The following is a 12,258-nucleotide window of genomic DNA, read 5'->3' as shown; positions in this document are numbered from 1 at the left end:
CATTCTGGCCTGAAATCCCCAAAGCTGTGGGGCGAATGTGCCAAAGCCAGCAAAAAGAAACAAGCTCTGCACACAGCCAGCCAAGCACAGCACAAGTGCTCACCAAGTGCTGGCCATCCCTCTGCCACAAGCGGCAACGGCAAGATGCTCCGCACAGATCTGCTAAACTAATCTGTGTTCCTCACCAAACCCTGGAGGGCAGGAACGATCAGGCGCACCACGTCTGTGGCCGGACAGACAGTCTGACCTCTGAGGGCCTCAGGTTTTGCAGCTGTAAAATTCCACGATTCAAAATTCCTGCTTCCATTTTATAATAAGATGGAAAACAAGGTTATGTGGTGTCAAACTAACAAGGTATAACATGAATAAAAACAACTGCAATATCAAGCTTCCTGTTTTCTGTGTGCCTACCTTACCTGTAACTGCTAAGGAAAACAAACAAACGAACTGATCCACTATAAAGAATCGAAAAAGCTAACTCTATCAGTAGGAGGCATAACGGATAGCATTAAACCTAAAGCATAATGTAAAATCTTAACTAGATAACTTTAATTTTTCTAAAAACACCTCTGGTTTATAGGTACACACTTTCAGACACTAAAAATGACACCTTTTTCTCCCCAGCAATAATAGGTGTGACAGGTAAAAATATACAGCTCTCAAAAATACATACTGGGAGACTATGAAAATCTCGTATTTTTTCATTTTACTACACACTTCAGAACCAACTTATTAGTTTCAATTCTGCTCTTGCTCTATTTCCAGTCAGTTTCACTTCTGAATTTTCTGCCACAAAGCTAAGAATTGTGATCCTGAGGAGAAATTTTAAAGTAAACACTAAGTAAGAATATAGCTTTTCCTTTCAAACGAAAACTAGGTATTTTCACAGGAAAAACAAAGAAACAAACAATAAAAAAACTTAAATTCTCAATGGCATTGTTACATAAAATAATAACTTTAGGATGCTAATATCTTCCTTATATTTCCAAAGCTTCCACATCTGGTGTTATTCACAAGAGCCAAAGCAACTCAAAAGCTGCCACCAGGACTGGGCATTTGGCCTAGCAGTTTGGATGCCCACATCCCATATCGCAGGGCCTGGGTTCAGTCCTGGCCCAGACCCTCCTGTCCATCTTCCGGATAATACAGACCCCAAGAGTCAGCAATGTGGCCGGCGCCACTGCTCACTAGGCTAATCCTCCGCCTGTGGCACCGGACCCGGGGTTCTAGTCCCAGTCGGGGAGCCGGATTCTGTCCCAGTTGCTCCTCTTCCAGTCCAGCTCTCCGCTGTGGCCGAGGAAGGCAGTGGAGGATGGCCCAAGTCCTTGGGCCCAGCACCTGCATGGGAGACCACGAGGAAGCACCTGGCTCCTGGCTTCAGATAGGCGCAGCATGCCAGCCATAGCGGCCATTTGGGGGTGAACCAAAGGAAAAATGAAGACCTTTATGTCTCTCTCTCTCTCTCTAACTCTGTCTGTAAAAAAAAAAAAAAAAAAAAAAAGTCAGCAATGATGGCTGAGCTAACTGGGTTTTTGCTTCCCACATGGGACACCTGGATTTAGTTCCCTGCTCTCAACTTCAGTCCAGTTGATGAGAGAGATCTGTCTATGTCCATCTGTCTCTCTCCTTCTCACTCTCTGCCTCCTGAATACAAAAAAAAAAAAAAAAAAAAAATTTGCCATCATCTTATTTTACAGGTATACAACTATATTTACTTTCTTCTCTTTTTAATAAATTTTTGTGGAAGGAATGAACTGTACAAGGCATGTACCTGTATGGGGGCATATGTTCCCTAGACAGTGCTTTTTCTGTGTGGCCTTAACAACAAAACAGGCTTTTTGTTTTTAAATAGCAGGAAGATGATTACATTAACAAAAGTTAGAATGCTGGATAAACACAGACACATAAAGGGGACATACACATCATGTACAACTAAATTAAGCTTTATATCTACTTGTGTGCCTCTATCATTTTTCTTGACTGTGTTTCAATCTCACTGAATCTAGCCTTTCCTTTTATTCTTCAGGCTGTAAAGTTATTCAAAGGAAAAAATCATATACAAAAAAAACTGAAAAATAAAAATATACTGAGTCCCTACAATGTTGCACAGTGCTAACGCAGGTGCTATGGTAAATAAAACAAAGCATAATGGTCCCGAACTTTGAGGTAACATAAAAATTTTCACCAGAAACCTGCAAAGAGTAAATACCTACAGCAAACAGGAATCAAAGACCTCCAGTGTGGGCTATGCATAGTCATCTCTTTCCAGAGAGCACAGTGCAGAGGGGTGAGGCGGAAAGAGGAATCGTTCAGCAGGCGGACCCAACAAATGCAACCTGTGAAATTAAGAAATATCTGGTCTTCCATCATAGTTCCTGGAGCACAGTTCCTACAACCTTTGTAATTTTTGGAGCACAGGGGTGCTAGAAGAATCTTTTCTTCTAATAGTTGGTCTGCAGGCCTGGTTCCTGACACAGAATGCCTAAGCCTTGGGAATGTCCTGAGTGTTCTGCACACATTCGGTTCTAATGAAACAACTCTTCGTTGGCTCACAGCCCCTTGCCCACTCCGCATCTTCCATGAAGGGAAAAGGGGCCGGAGCTTGAGCTAACAATCATTGTGCCTACATGATGAAGCATCCACAAAAATCCCAGAGCGACAGGGTTTGGAAATCCCCTGAATTACTGAGCATGGAAAGGTGGGTACCCCAGAGGCACAGAAGCTCCAGCCACTTCCCCCAAACTCTCCTCTGTGCATGTGTCCCACACAGCGGTTCACCTGCATCCTTTGTCATATCCTTTACCATAAGAGCCAGCAAATGTTCAAGTACTAGAAAGTAACTTGCCTGAGTCCTCTGAGCCACTCTAGCAAACGGTCAGAATGGAAGAAGGAATGTGGGAACCTCCAATTTATTCCAAAGGCCCAGACTTGAGACTGGCATCCAAAGGGGCGGGGGTGGGGCGTGTAGACTTGTGGGAATGAACCTTTAGCTGGTAGAATCTGATGCTAACTCCAGGTAGACAGTCTCAACTGAAATGAATTATAGGGTACCCTATCAAGACCCACTGAAGAACTGCCTGGTGTGTGAGGATAAACCCTACTATCATATACTACTTCAGCTGGTGAAGATAAAAGTTTAACATCAATAGTGATATATCATGCTAATAGTATACACACTTGATTAAAGATGAAAATGGCACTACCTCTGAGGCCTTGCTCTCAAAAACCCACAACCCAGTATAATCATGAGGAAAAAAAACAAAACCTAATCCCAGTTTGGGGAGGTCATCCTACAAAATATCAGTTCAGTACTCAAACTGTCAAGATCATCTTAGAAAGTCCAAGGAATCGTCACAGCTTAAAGGAGGCTACGGAGATAGGACAACTCAATATAATGTGGTAGTCAGAACAGGATCCTGGCACAGAAAATGGCTGTCAGGTAAAACCTAAGGCTCCTTCAATAGATGAATGAAGAAACAAAATGTGGTATACACATACAATGGAATTATTCATTCTTAAAAGAAAAAACAAATGAAATTCTAACATATACTAGAACATGGATGAACCTTGAAAACACTATGCTAAGTGAAATAACCAAGACACAAAAGGACAAACATTGTATATAATCTACTTTTTAGAGGTACTGAAATACTGAAATAGTCAACTCATAGAAACAGAAAGTAGAAGAGTTTACCAGGGATTCATTGACAGGGAGTGGGATGGGCAATTGTTTATTGGGTACAGTTTCCATCTGGAATTTGGAAAAAGCCCCAGAAATGAACACCACTGGTGGTTGTACAATATTGAGCATGTTCTTTTCTTCTTCTTAATTATTTGAAAGGCAGAGAGATAGAAACAGAGAGAAAGCAAGATCTTCCATATGATGGTCCACTCCCCGAAATGCCCACAACAGCCGGGGCTGGGCCAGGCTGAAGCCAGGAGCTGGGACCTCAATCTGGATCTCCCATGTATGTGGCAGGGACCCAAGTACTTGAGCCATCACCTGCTGCATCACCTGTGCACAATAGCAGGAAGCCGGAATTCAGAGCAAAGCTAGGCAGTCTGATAGGGATTTGCAGGCATGCCAAGCAGCATCTTAACAGCTCTGCCGAACACCCACCCCTGAGAGTGTTCTTAATGCCACTGAATTGCGCACTTAAAAATTATTAAGAGGCTGATGTTGTGGCAAAGCAGAGTAAAGCTGACACTTGTGACACCAGCATCTAATGTGCCTAGGAAAACAGCGGAAGATGGCCCACGTACTTGGGCCCCTGTTACTCATGTAGGAGACTTGGAAGAGGCTTCTGACTCCTGGCTTTGGCCTGGCCCAGGCCCAGCCCCAGCTGTTGTGGCCATCTGGGAAGTGAACGGGCAGATGAAAGATAGCTCTCTCTGTCTCTTCCTTCCTCTCTCTGTAACTCTGACTTTTAAATTAGAGAGAAAGAATTTCAAAGACTAATAGCCCAAATATACCCTACCTCTCCCCAAAGCAAAAGATAAGAAAAAATGTTCTTTGAATCAATGAAAGGTATGAGCAAACAAGCAGAGAAATTAATGTCAAGGACATGAATAAACCTATACAAAGATATTCAAACTCATAGGTTTGTATAAAGATAAATGAGATCAAAATCTTACAATAGTGTCTGGTATAAAAAAAGCTGTTAAAATATAGCTAACAATTTAAAATATATACATTTAAACAACAAAAACATATACACATATTAATGTATTACTTAGTGTGTGTATGTGTGCATGTATGTGTAATCTATATACATACACTTAATTTGAAAACATTAAGAAAACACAATCATAAAGTTGGCAAAATAGAGAAACAGGTCCTGTCATTATTTGATGGCAGTAGCATAAATAGGAATATCATTTTTGAAAAACAATATCTTTCTTGCCAATATCTTCTTTTAAAAAATATTTTTATTATTTGAGAGGTAGAGTGTTACAGATAGACACAGAGAGATAAAGAGAAAGGTCTTCCACCCGCCTGTTCACTCCCCCAAATAGCCACAACGGCCAGAGTTGAGCCAATCTGAAGCCAGGAGCCAGGAGCCAGGAGGCAGGATCTTCCTCCAGGTCTCCCATGCAGATGTAGGGGCCCAGGTGCTTGGGCCATCTTCTAATGTTCTTCCAGGCCATAGCAGAGTGCTGGATCTGAAGATGAGCAGTCGGGACTAGAACCAGCGCCCATATGGGATGCCACAGGCAGAGGATTAACCTATTGTGCCACAACGCTGGCTCCTCCAATATCTTCTAAAGTTATATATCATTTGAGTGATTTCACTGCTCAAAATTTATGTGACAAAAAATATTAGTAAATGTATACATAAAGAAAATACCGCCTGCCTCTAACTCTGCCTTTCAAATAAGTAAATAAATCTTTAAAAAAAAAAAAAACCTGCATATTGATATTCATTGTAAATATGTAACACAGAAAAACTGGAAACAGTCCAAAAGTTCATTTACACAGTGTTACATAAACATCATTGAGGATTATTATGCAATGATAGGTATATATGTACTGAAATGGGAAACTCAATTCAGGAAAAAAATAATACATCACAAAATTTCTGAAATTTTTAAAGGAATTAAACCAGGTGGACACTTTATCTGAGGTTTTTTGTGGATGCTTCAAGAGAACCAAATCTGCACGCAAAATTGTGTGTTCTTTATATATGAAAGAGTCCATAGTTTTTATTGAAGTCTTAAAGGAACATGTAACTTCCAAAAAATGTCATTAGGAGCAGGCATCTGGCTGGCTGCCAGGGATGGCAACATCCCATATCAAAGTGCCCAGTTCAAGTCCCAGCCACTCTGCTTCCAACTCAGCTTCCTCTTAAGGTGCACCCCAGGAGGCAGCAGATGATGGTTTCAACACTTAGGTTCCTGCCACCCATGGAAGAGATTCAAATTGAGTTCCGGACCCTTGGTTTGGGCCTGGCTCAGCCCTGGCTGTTGTAGGCATTTAGGGAATGAACCAGCAAATTGAAAATCTCTTTCTATTTATCTCTCTCTGTCTCTTTCTTTGAAATAAAATGAAAATAAACAAACAAGATTAAAAAGGGGGGAGAGGGGGCACCAGCACTGTGGCATAGCGGTTAAAGCCGCCACCTGCAGTGCCGGCATCCTATATGGGCAATGGTTCGAGTCCCAGCTGCTCCACTTCCAATCTAGCTCTCTGCTGTGGCCTGGAAAAGCAGTAGAAGACAGCCCAAGTCCTTGGGCCCTGCACCCATGTGGGAGACCTGGAAGAAGCTCCTGGCTCCTGGCTTCAGACCGGCACAGCTCCAGCTGTTGCTCTCATCTGGGAAGTGAACGAGCAGATGGAAGACCTCTCTCTGTCTCTCTGCCTCTGCCTCTCTGTAACTCTGCCTTCCAAATAAATAAATAAATCTTTAAGAAAAAAAAAAAGTCACTAAATAATCATTAAAAAGCCTCCAGAGCCCTATCTGAGAAATGTAGCTAGGTTTTACTCCAGTGAGGAAGTCTTTGGGGAGAAAAGAAATCTGTCAGTTAAGCTTTTAAGTACATATTAAGTGCATCTACCACAAAACACACATTTTTATGTGCAGACTCCTCCATCTTAGGGTGTGAAGAAAATGATGCTTCAGATTAGTCTACATGCGTTCATTAGCTAATTACAAACTTCAACAAAACTTAAAGAACAATAGCAGTCTTCAAAATGTATAAGTGGGGCCAGCATTGTGGCACAGCAGGTAAAGCCGCTGACTGCAATGCCTGCATCTCATATGGGCACTGGTTCTAGTCCCAGCTAATGCGCCTGGGAAAGTAGCAGAGGATGGCCCAAGTTCTTGGATCCCTGCACCCACATGGGAGACCTAGATCAAGCTCCTGGCTCCAGCCTTGGCAGGTTGTGAACATTTGGGGAGTGAACCAACAGATGGAAGATCTCTCTCTCTCTCTCTCCATCTCCCCCTGCCCCCTACTTCTTTCAAATAAACAAATCTTAAAAAAAAAAAAAAAATTTATTTATTTGAGAAGCAGAGTTACAAAGAGAGAGGTCTTCTATCTGCTAGTTCACTCCCCAAATGGCTGCAACTGCCAGAGCCGAGCCAATCCAAAGCCAAGGGCCAGTTTTCCCATATGGTGCAGGGGCCAGAACACTTAGGCCATCTTCTACTGCTTTCCCAGGCCACAGCAGAGAGCTGGATAGGAAGTGAAGCAGCCAGGATAGGAACTGGCACTCATATGGAATGCAGGCACCACAGGCGGAGGCTTAAGCTACTAAGCCATAGCACTGGACCCAAAGTAAATCTTTTTTTAAAAAGATGTATGAGTAGTTCACATTTAAACTGAGATTACACAGAAGCAAAAGGAGCCAAATATTAAACAATCATTCCATTTAGCATGGTCAAGGATCTTATATGGACTATAGTTAGTACTCATTTGGTAAAAGGTTCAGGAGTTATGCAGGCTTAACTTTTTTAAGGTAAGTGAATGAAAATACAACAGATTGGGTCTTATACATGGCTTGTGGGCTTTCTTTGAGCAAAAACAAGCCTTTTGCTGGTGGCAATTGGGACAGGAGGAATCCAACTTTTGGAATTAATGTTATATAGTAAATTAAAATTTTGAAAATTACAGCCACTTTTAGAACCATAGGACTTAAACAAAGATTGTAATAAATGAATAAATAATAGCAGGAATACTCTATTCTAAAATAAACAAATACCTTAGAACAAAGCTTCTCAGGGTCAACCTAGAGGCACAGTGGGGTAAGCCAGTGCATGCAATGCCAGCGTCCTGTATCAGAGTGACAGTTCAAGTCTCAGCTGCTCTGCTTCCATTCCAGCCTCCTGCTAATGAGCCTGGGAAGTACCTGGACCCCTGCCACATATGTGGGAGACCAGGATGGAGTTCTTGGCTACTGGCTTTGGAATGCCCCAGACCTGCCTGCTGCAGCCATCTGGGAAGTGAGACAACAGAGACAGATATCCAGAGAAAGATCTTTCTTTCCTTCTACCTATCTTTATATGTATCTATCATGGTTCGCTCCCCAAATGCCCACAACAGGGCTGTGCCAGATCTGAGCCAGAACCAGTCTGAGTCTCCCACATAGGTGGCAGGGATCCAAGTACTTGAGCCATCTTCTGCTGCCTCCCAAGGTACATATTAGCAGGAAGCTGGCTGGGAAGTAGAGTAACCAGGAGTAGAACCCAAGCACTCCAATATGGGATGCAGATGTCCCAAGTGGTGACTTAACTACTGAGCCAAAAGCCCACTCAATGAACACATTCTTGATTGTCAGCACTGGGAAAGAACAGTTACTGGTATCTTGTGGGCAGAGGCTAGGAACATGGATAAACATCATATAGCCTCCCCCAACTCCCAAAAAGTCAACAGTGCCAAGGCTGAGAAACTGCCCTAGAAGTAGGCTGAGGAACTCCTGAATCCACACTTTGAAATAATCAACTTCATGGTAGAAATCTTAAACCAACGAGTTTGTTTAGAAACATTGCCAACTTGCCTATTATCATGGGATGTATCAGAATGTACAAATTTCAAAGTGTTATTTAAAAGAAAGTGAATAACTGGCTTTCAAATTTATTTAAACCTTTGAACTTTTTCAAAATTAATAGGCAAAAAAAGACAACAAATTAAAGTGCAGGAAAAAGCTTTTCTATACACATATCTTGTGACTCTCTAAAACAATACTCAATGAAAGAAAATAGACGGGGGAAAAAGAAACATTTTGCACAATCCCATTAATATATAGTTCAAGAAAGGCAAAAACTCATCTCCACTAGAAATCAGAAAAGAGGTTCCTTCAGAGAGAATGGAAAGGCAAACATGGGAGAGAACATAAGGAGGCCTTCTGAGATGTTAATAATTTCGTATTTCTTAATCTGGGTAGTAGTTACATAACTGTGTTCACTCTGTGACAGTTCATCAAGCTGGATACTAACAACCTGTGGGCTTCATACAAATAACACTTCCACAGGTGTTCACCTTCTTAATATTATACACTTAAACCCTAAAAATCTAAGCATTTTGACCCAGAAAACTACATTAATGCCAAAGACAAAAGTCAAAGTGTTTTGTTACACAGGCTGCCTTCCAAGAATTCGAGAAGGATGACACCCCCAGAAAGCTGTAAATAGCATAGTCAGCACTCACAGAGCATTCGCTACACACTTAAGCCACTATATATCCCTCGGCACCAATCCAGAAACTTGACAAACGCCAACAAATGCAGTTAAGTTATTCCACGGACAGTTTGTTTGGATTATTTCCCCCAGTGTTAAACTGTGAACAAGCTCTCTGAAATAAAGGATGCCTTCTCCTTCCTACTCCCACATGTTCTCCCCCAAACCAAAACCTTCTTGCCCCCCCCCCAACTCCCTAGAATTTTTCCAGGCTGTTTCCAACAGTGCCCACTATGGCCTTCCCCAGTATCTCCCCTCCCACACAGATGAAAATCCACATGAATGCTCATTGCAAGGTAGTCTCCCCAGCCAGACCTTTCCTCTCCGGGGACCTCACGATACAACCCAGACCTCACTACCCACAAACTCCCTGCCCAACAGCGCCACAAAACCCGTGCACCTGCCACCGCCGTCTTTTAGACCCTGTTCTACCACACAAACAGCCCTTGCTTCTTCAAACAACTCTGCATCCCTACCAAAAGCCACCACTGTGGATATTACTCCACTCCTCTCTTCCTCGAGTCCCTAAACTCCTTTCCTAAATCCCTTCCATTTCTCATGCACTGTCTCCTCAAACCTCTGCTTGCCTCTTTATGAATCTTTCCTAAGTCCCATGAGCAGGGATAGAAAATAGGAGACAGGGTGTGAAGGTAGTGGAGAAAAGGTTGCTCAAGTCTCAAGCAAACCACCGTACAAAGTCAGACGCTGGATTCTGCAATCCAGCCCCAACAACACCAAGTGCAAGGCTCTGGACAAGCCTCAGTCTCCTCCATGGTAAAATGAAGATGCCAGCAATAGCCATCTCTTGGAGTTGAAAGGGCTCCCGGAACCCGAGGCCATGGAGCACTTTGCGCAAATCCAGCACGCTAAGTTCTCAAGGACTATCAGTTTCGCTTAGGTCTTCCAGGAAGGAGGAATGGAGAGGATGAAAGGTATTTTAACTCTAATGCCATGATTCCTCCAAAGTCTCTCCCTGGGAGAGAGAGGGAGAGCAACTGACAGAAGGGGGGGGGGGGCTCTAGAGATACGTGGGCGGCACAAAGAACTTTCTCGGGCCCCCAAATTCACAGTTCCCTCTTAGCGCCCTGCAAGAAGCTCTCAGAGCCCTTGCTAAAGAAGTGGGGAAGACATGAGCACATCCATCAAACCCTCCTCCCACAGCCACTCATCGGAGGGAAGAAGCAGGGGAAAGTCTTCCCAACTAATTGGGAAGGAAACCCCAAGGTCCCAAACACATTTCTCTGAGGGGCCGAGGGGAGTACTTCATCAAAAGGGGACGTTCACAGCTAACGCCGGCCCCGCGCCACAGCACCGACGGAGAAAGGGCGAGCGCTCTCGGTGCCCGGCGCCACCCGGGCTTCCCGAGGGTCTGCGCAAGGGAATTCCCGGCTCGCTCCCGGGGCCAGGCGGCCTCGCACTGGGACCCCGGGAGTTCCCCAGGCTCTCCGCCTGACTCCTCGCAAGCCCATCTCAGGTAACGGGCTTCTCCCAGGACGCGGGGATCTCCCAGGGGCTCGGCCATCACTGGACGTCCCCTCCCAAGACCCCCCAACAGCCGCCCTCTGTCCCGCGAGCTCTCCGCGCCACTTCTCCGCGTCTCCCGGAGCCCGCAGGCTCTCCGCGCGGGCCTCTCCCGTGCCTCCAGGCGCCGCGAGCTTACCTGCTGAGACGGCAGCTCCACATGCAGGGCCCGCGCGGCGGCACCGGGCGGCAGCGCGGCGGCCGGGCCCGGGGGCGGCGGGGGGACCGGGCCTCCGACCAACGCCGAGGCGCTCATCTCGACTCGGGGGCCGCCAAGCGGCGGGGCAGGCGCTCCTCCGGCATCCGCCGCCGCCTCCTAGCCACGATCTGTCGCGCCCCTGCAGCCTAGAAACCAGCCACCCGAGAGGCAGGGCTGTTCTAGCTCCCCGCTGGCCGCCGCCGCCGCTGGCTAAGGAAGAGCCATATTACCGCAGTGCAACCCCTCCACCCGGCACAGTCCTGGCCCGCTCATTGGTTCATTCCTCTTAGGGGCGGGACCCAACGAGGGCCACGGGGCGCGCTATTGGATAGAAGGTCTGTCCGTCGCCTCCGGAATGGACTGGGGGCGGAGGAACTTGAGGATGGCCTCAATTGCGTCTGTCAAATCGGAGTGAAACCTGGGGCGGTGCTTCTTTATGTGCTAGTCTAATTGGTTGTTTCACTACCATGGGGCGGAGTCTCCTGGCGGAGCCGCAAGGGCCATTGCTCTAGACCGCCATCAATTGTCAGTAAAGGGATGGAGGGGCGGGGTCCCGATTAGGCAGAGCGCGCGCCTGGGCTCCGCTGTCACGTGCAGAAGGCTAGAGTCACCTGATAGTGAGACTCGGTATTCGGAGCCACTTCCGCCCTAACCTAGTTGCTGTGGTAACCGGCTTCGGCGGAGGGCGGGTCCCGCTCGGCGCCCATAGGGTGGCGATTGCTGGTCGGCCCCTCGAAGGCCCCTATGGCAGCCCTTCGTCGAGGTGTCCTCATCAACGTGCGGGTGTGGACGGGAAACCCGGCGGAAGACCCGCTCTCCGGCGACCCACTCCGACCCGCAAGTCCACGCCTCGCCTCGCAGTCCACGACCTAGTCCGCTGAGCTGCAAGGTGTGCCTGACGCCCCGGGGCGCTGGGTCACCTCCGCGAGGGGTTACTTACGCCGTCCCTAGAAAGCCTTTGCTGCTTTTCTTGTCCTGAGTGCCGCTTACTAACCCACCAAAGCGCAGCTGGGCCAGGTCTCCCACTTTCAGAAGACTTCTCCTGGGACCCTGCGTTCGGAACCTTCCCGCTGCCGTAGAGCTGACTATTCCAGATAGTGCATTGTCTTACCAGGTGTGTAACACAGACGGGCAGCCGACCCTCCCTCCTCAATACCCACTGGCGTCCCGCCGGCCCCCGCCCCTCCCCGCACCCTCCCCCGCCATTCCCCCTCCCGTCCCATCCCACCCCCACACACATACTTGTAAATTCCTCAAGCAAAAGGACCTTGTGCGATTCATCTCCAGATTCCCAGCGCTTCGCGGAGAAGAGAATCAGGAAGTTTAAGTGAAGGCCCCAGCTCAAATGCCACCTCTTCCATG

General features: G+C 46.4%; 1 protein-coding gene across 3 annotated transcripts in view; it reads right to left on the bottom strand.

Annotated features, from left to right (window-relative positions):
- UVRAG (UV radiation resistance associated) overlaps positions 1–12,229 on the bottom strand; it is a 322,825-nt gene extending 310,596 nt beyond the window's left edge. For 2 of the 3 annotated variants that reach the window (XM_062196732.1, XM_062196733.1), the window contains exon 1: positions 10,837–11,132. In XM_062196732.1, the coding sequence (XP_062052716.1) occupies positions 10,837–10,953 (117 nt within the window). In that variant the 5' untranslated portion in view covers positions 10,954–11,132. Of the gene's footprint in view, positions 1–10,836; positions 11,133–12,138 lie in introns of those variants that run through there. The other variant, XM_062196734.1, reaches the window with a different exon arrangement.
- Positions 12,230–12,258: the final 29 nt, after the last annotated feature.

The sequence above is a fragment of the Lepus europaeus genome, chromosome 7, assembly GCF_033115175.1.
Source record: "Lepus europaeus isolate LE1 chromosome 7, mLepTim1.pri, whole genome shotgun sequence".
NCBI classification, from domain to species: Eukaryota; Metazoa; Chordata; class Mammalia; order Lagomorpha; family Leporidae; genus Lepus; species Lepus europaeus.
Note: the sequence above shows the minus strand (reverse complement) of the source record. Positions and strands in the feature narration are given on the sequence as shown.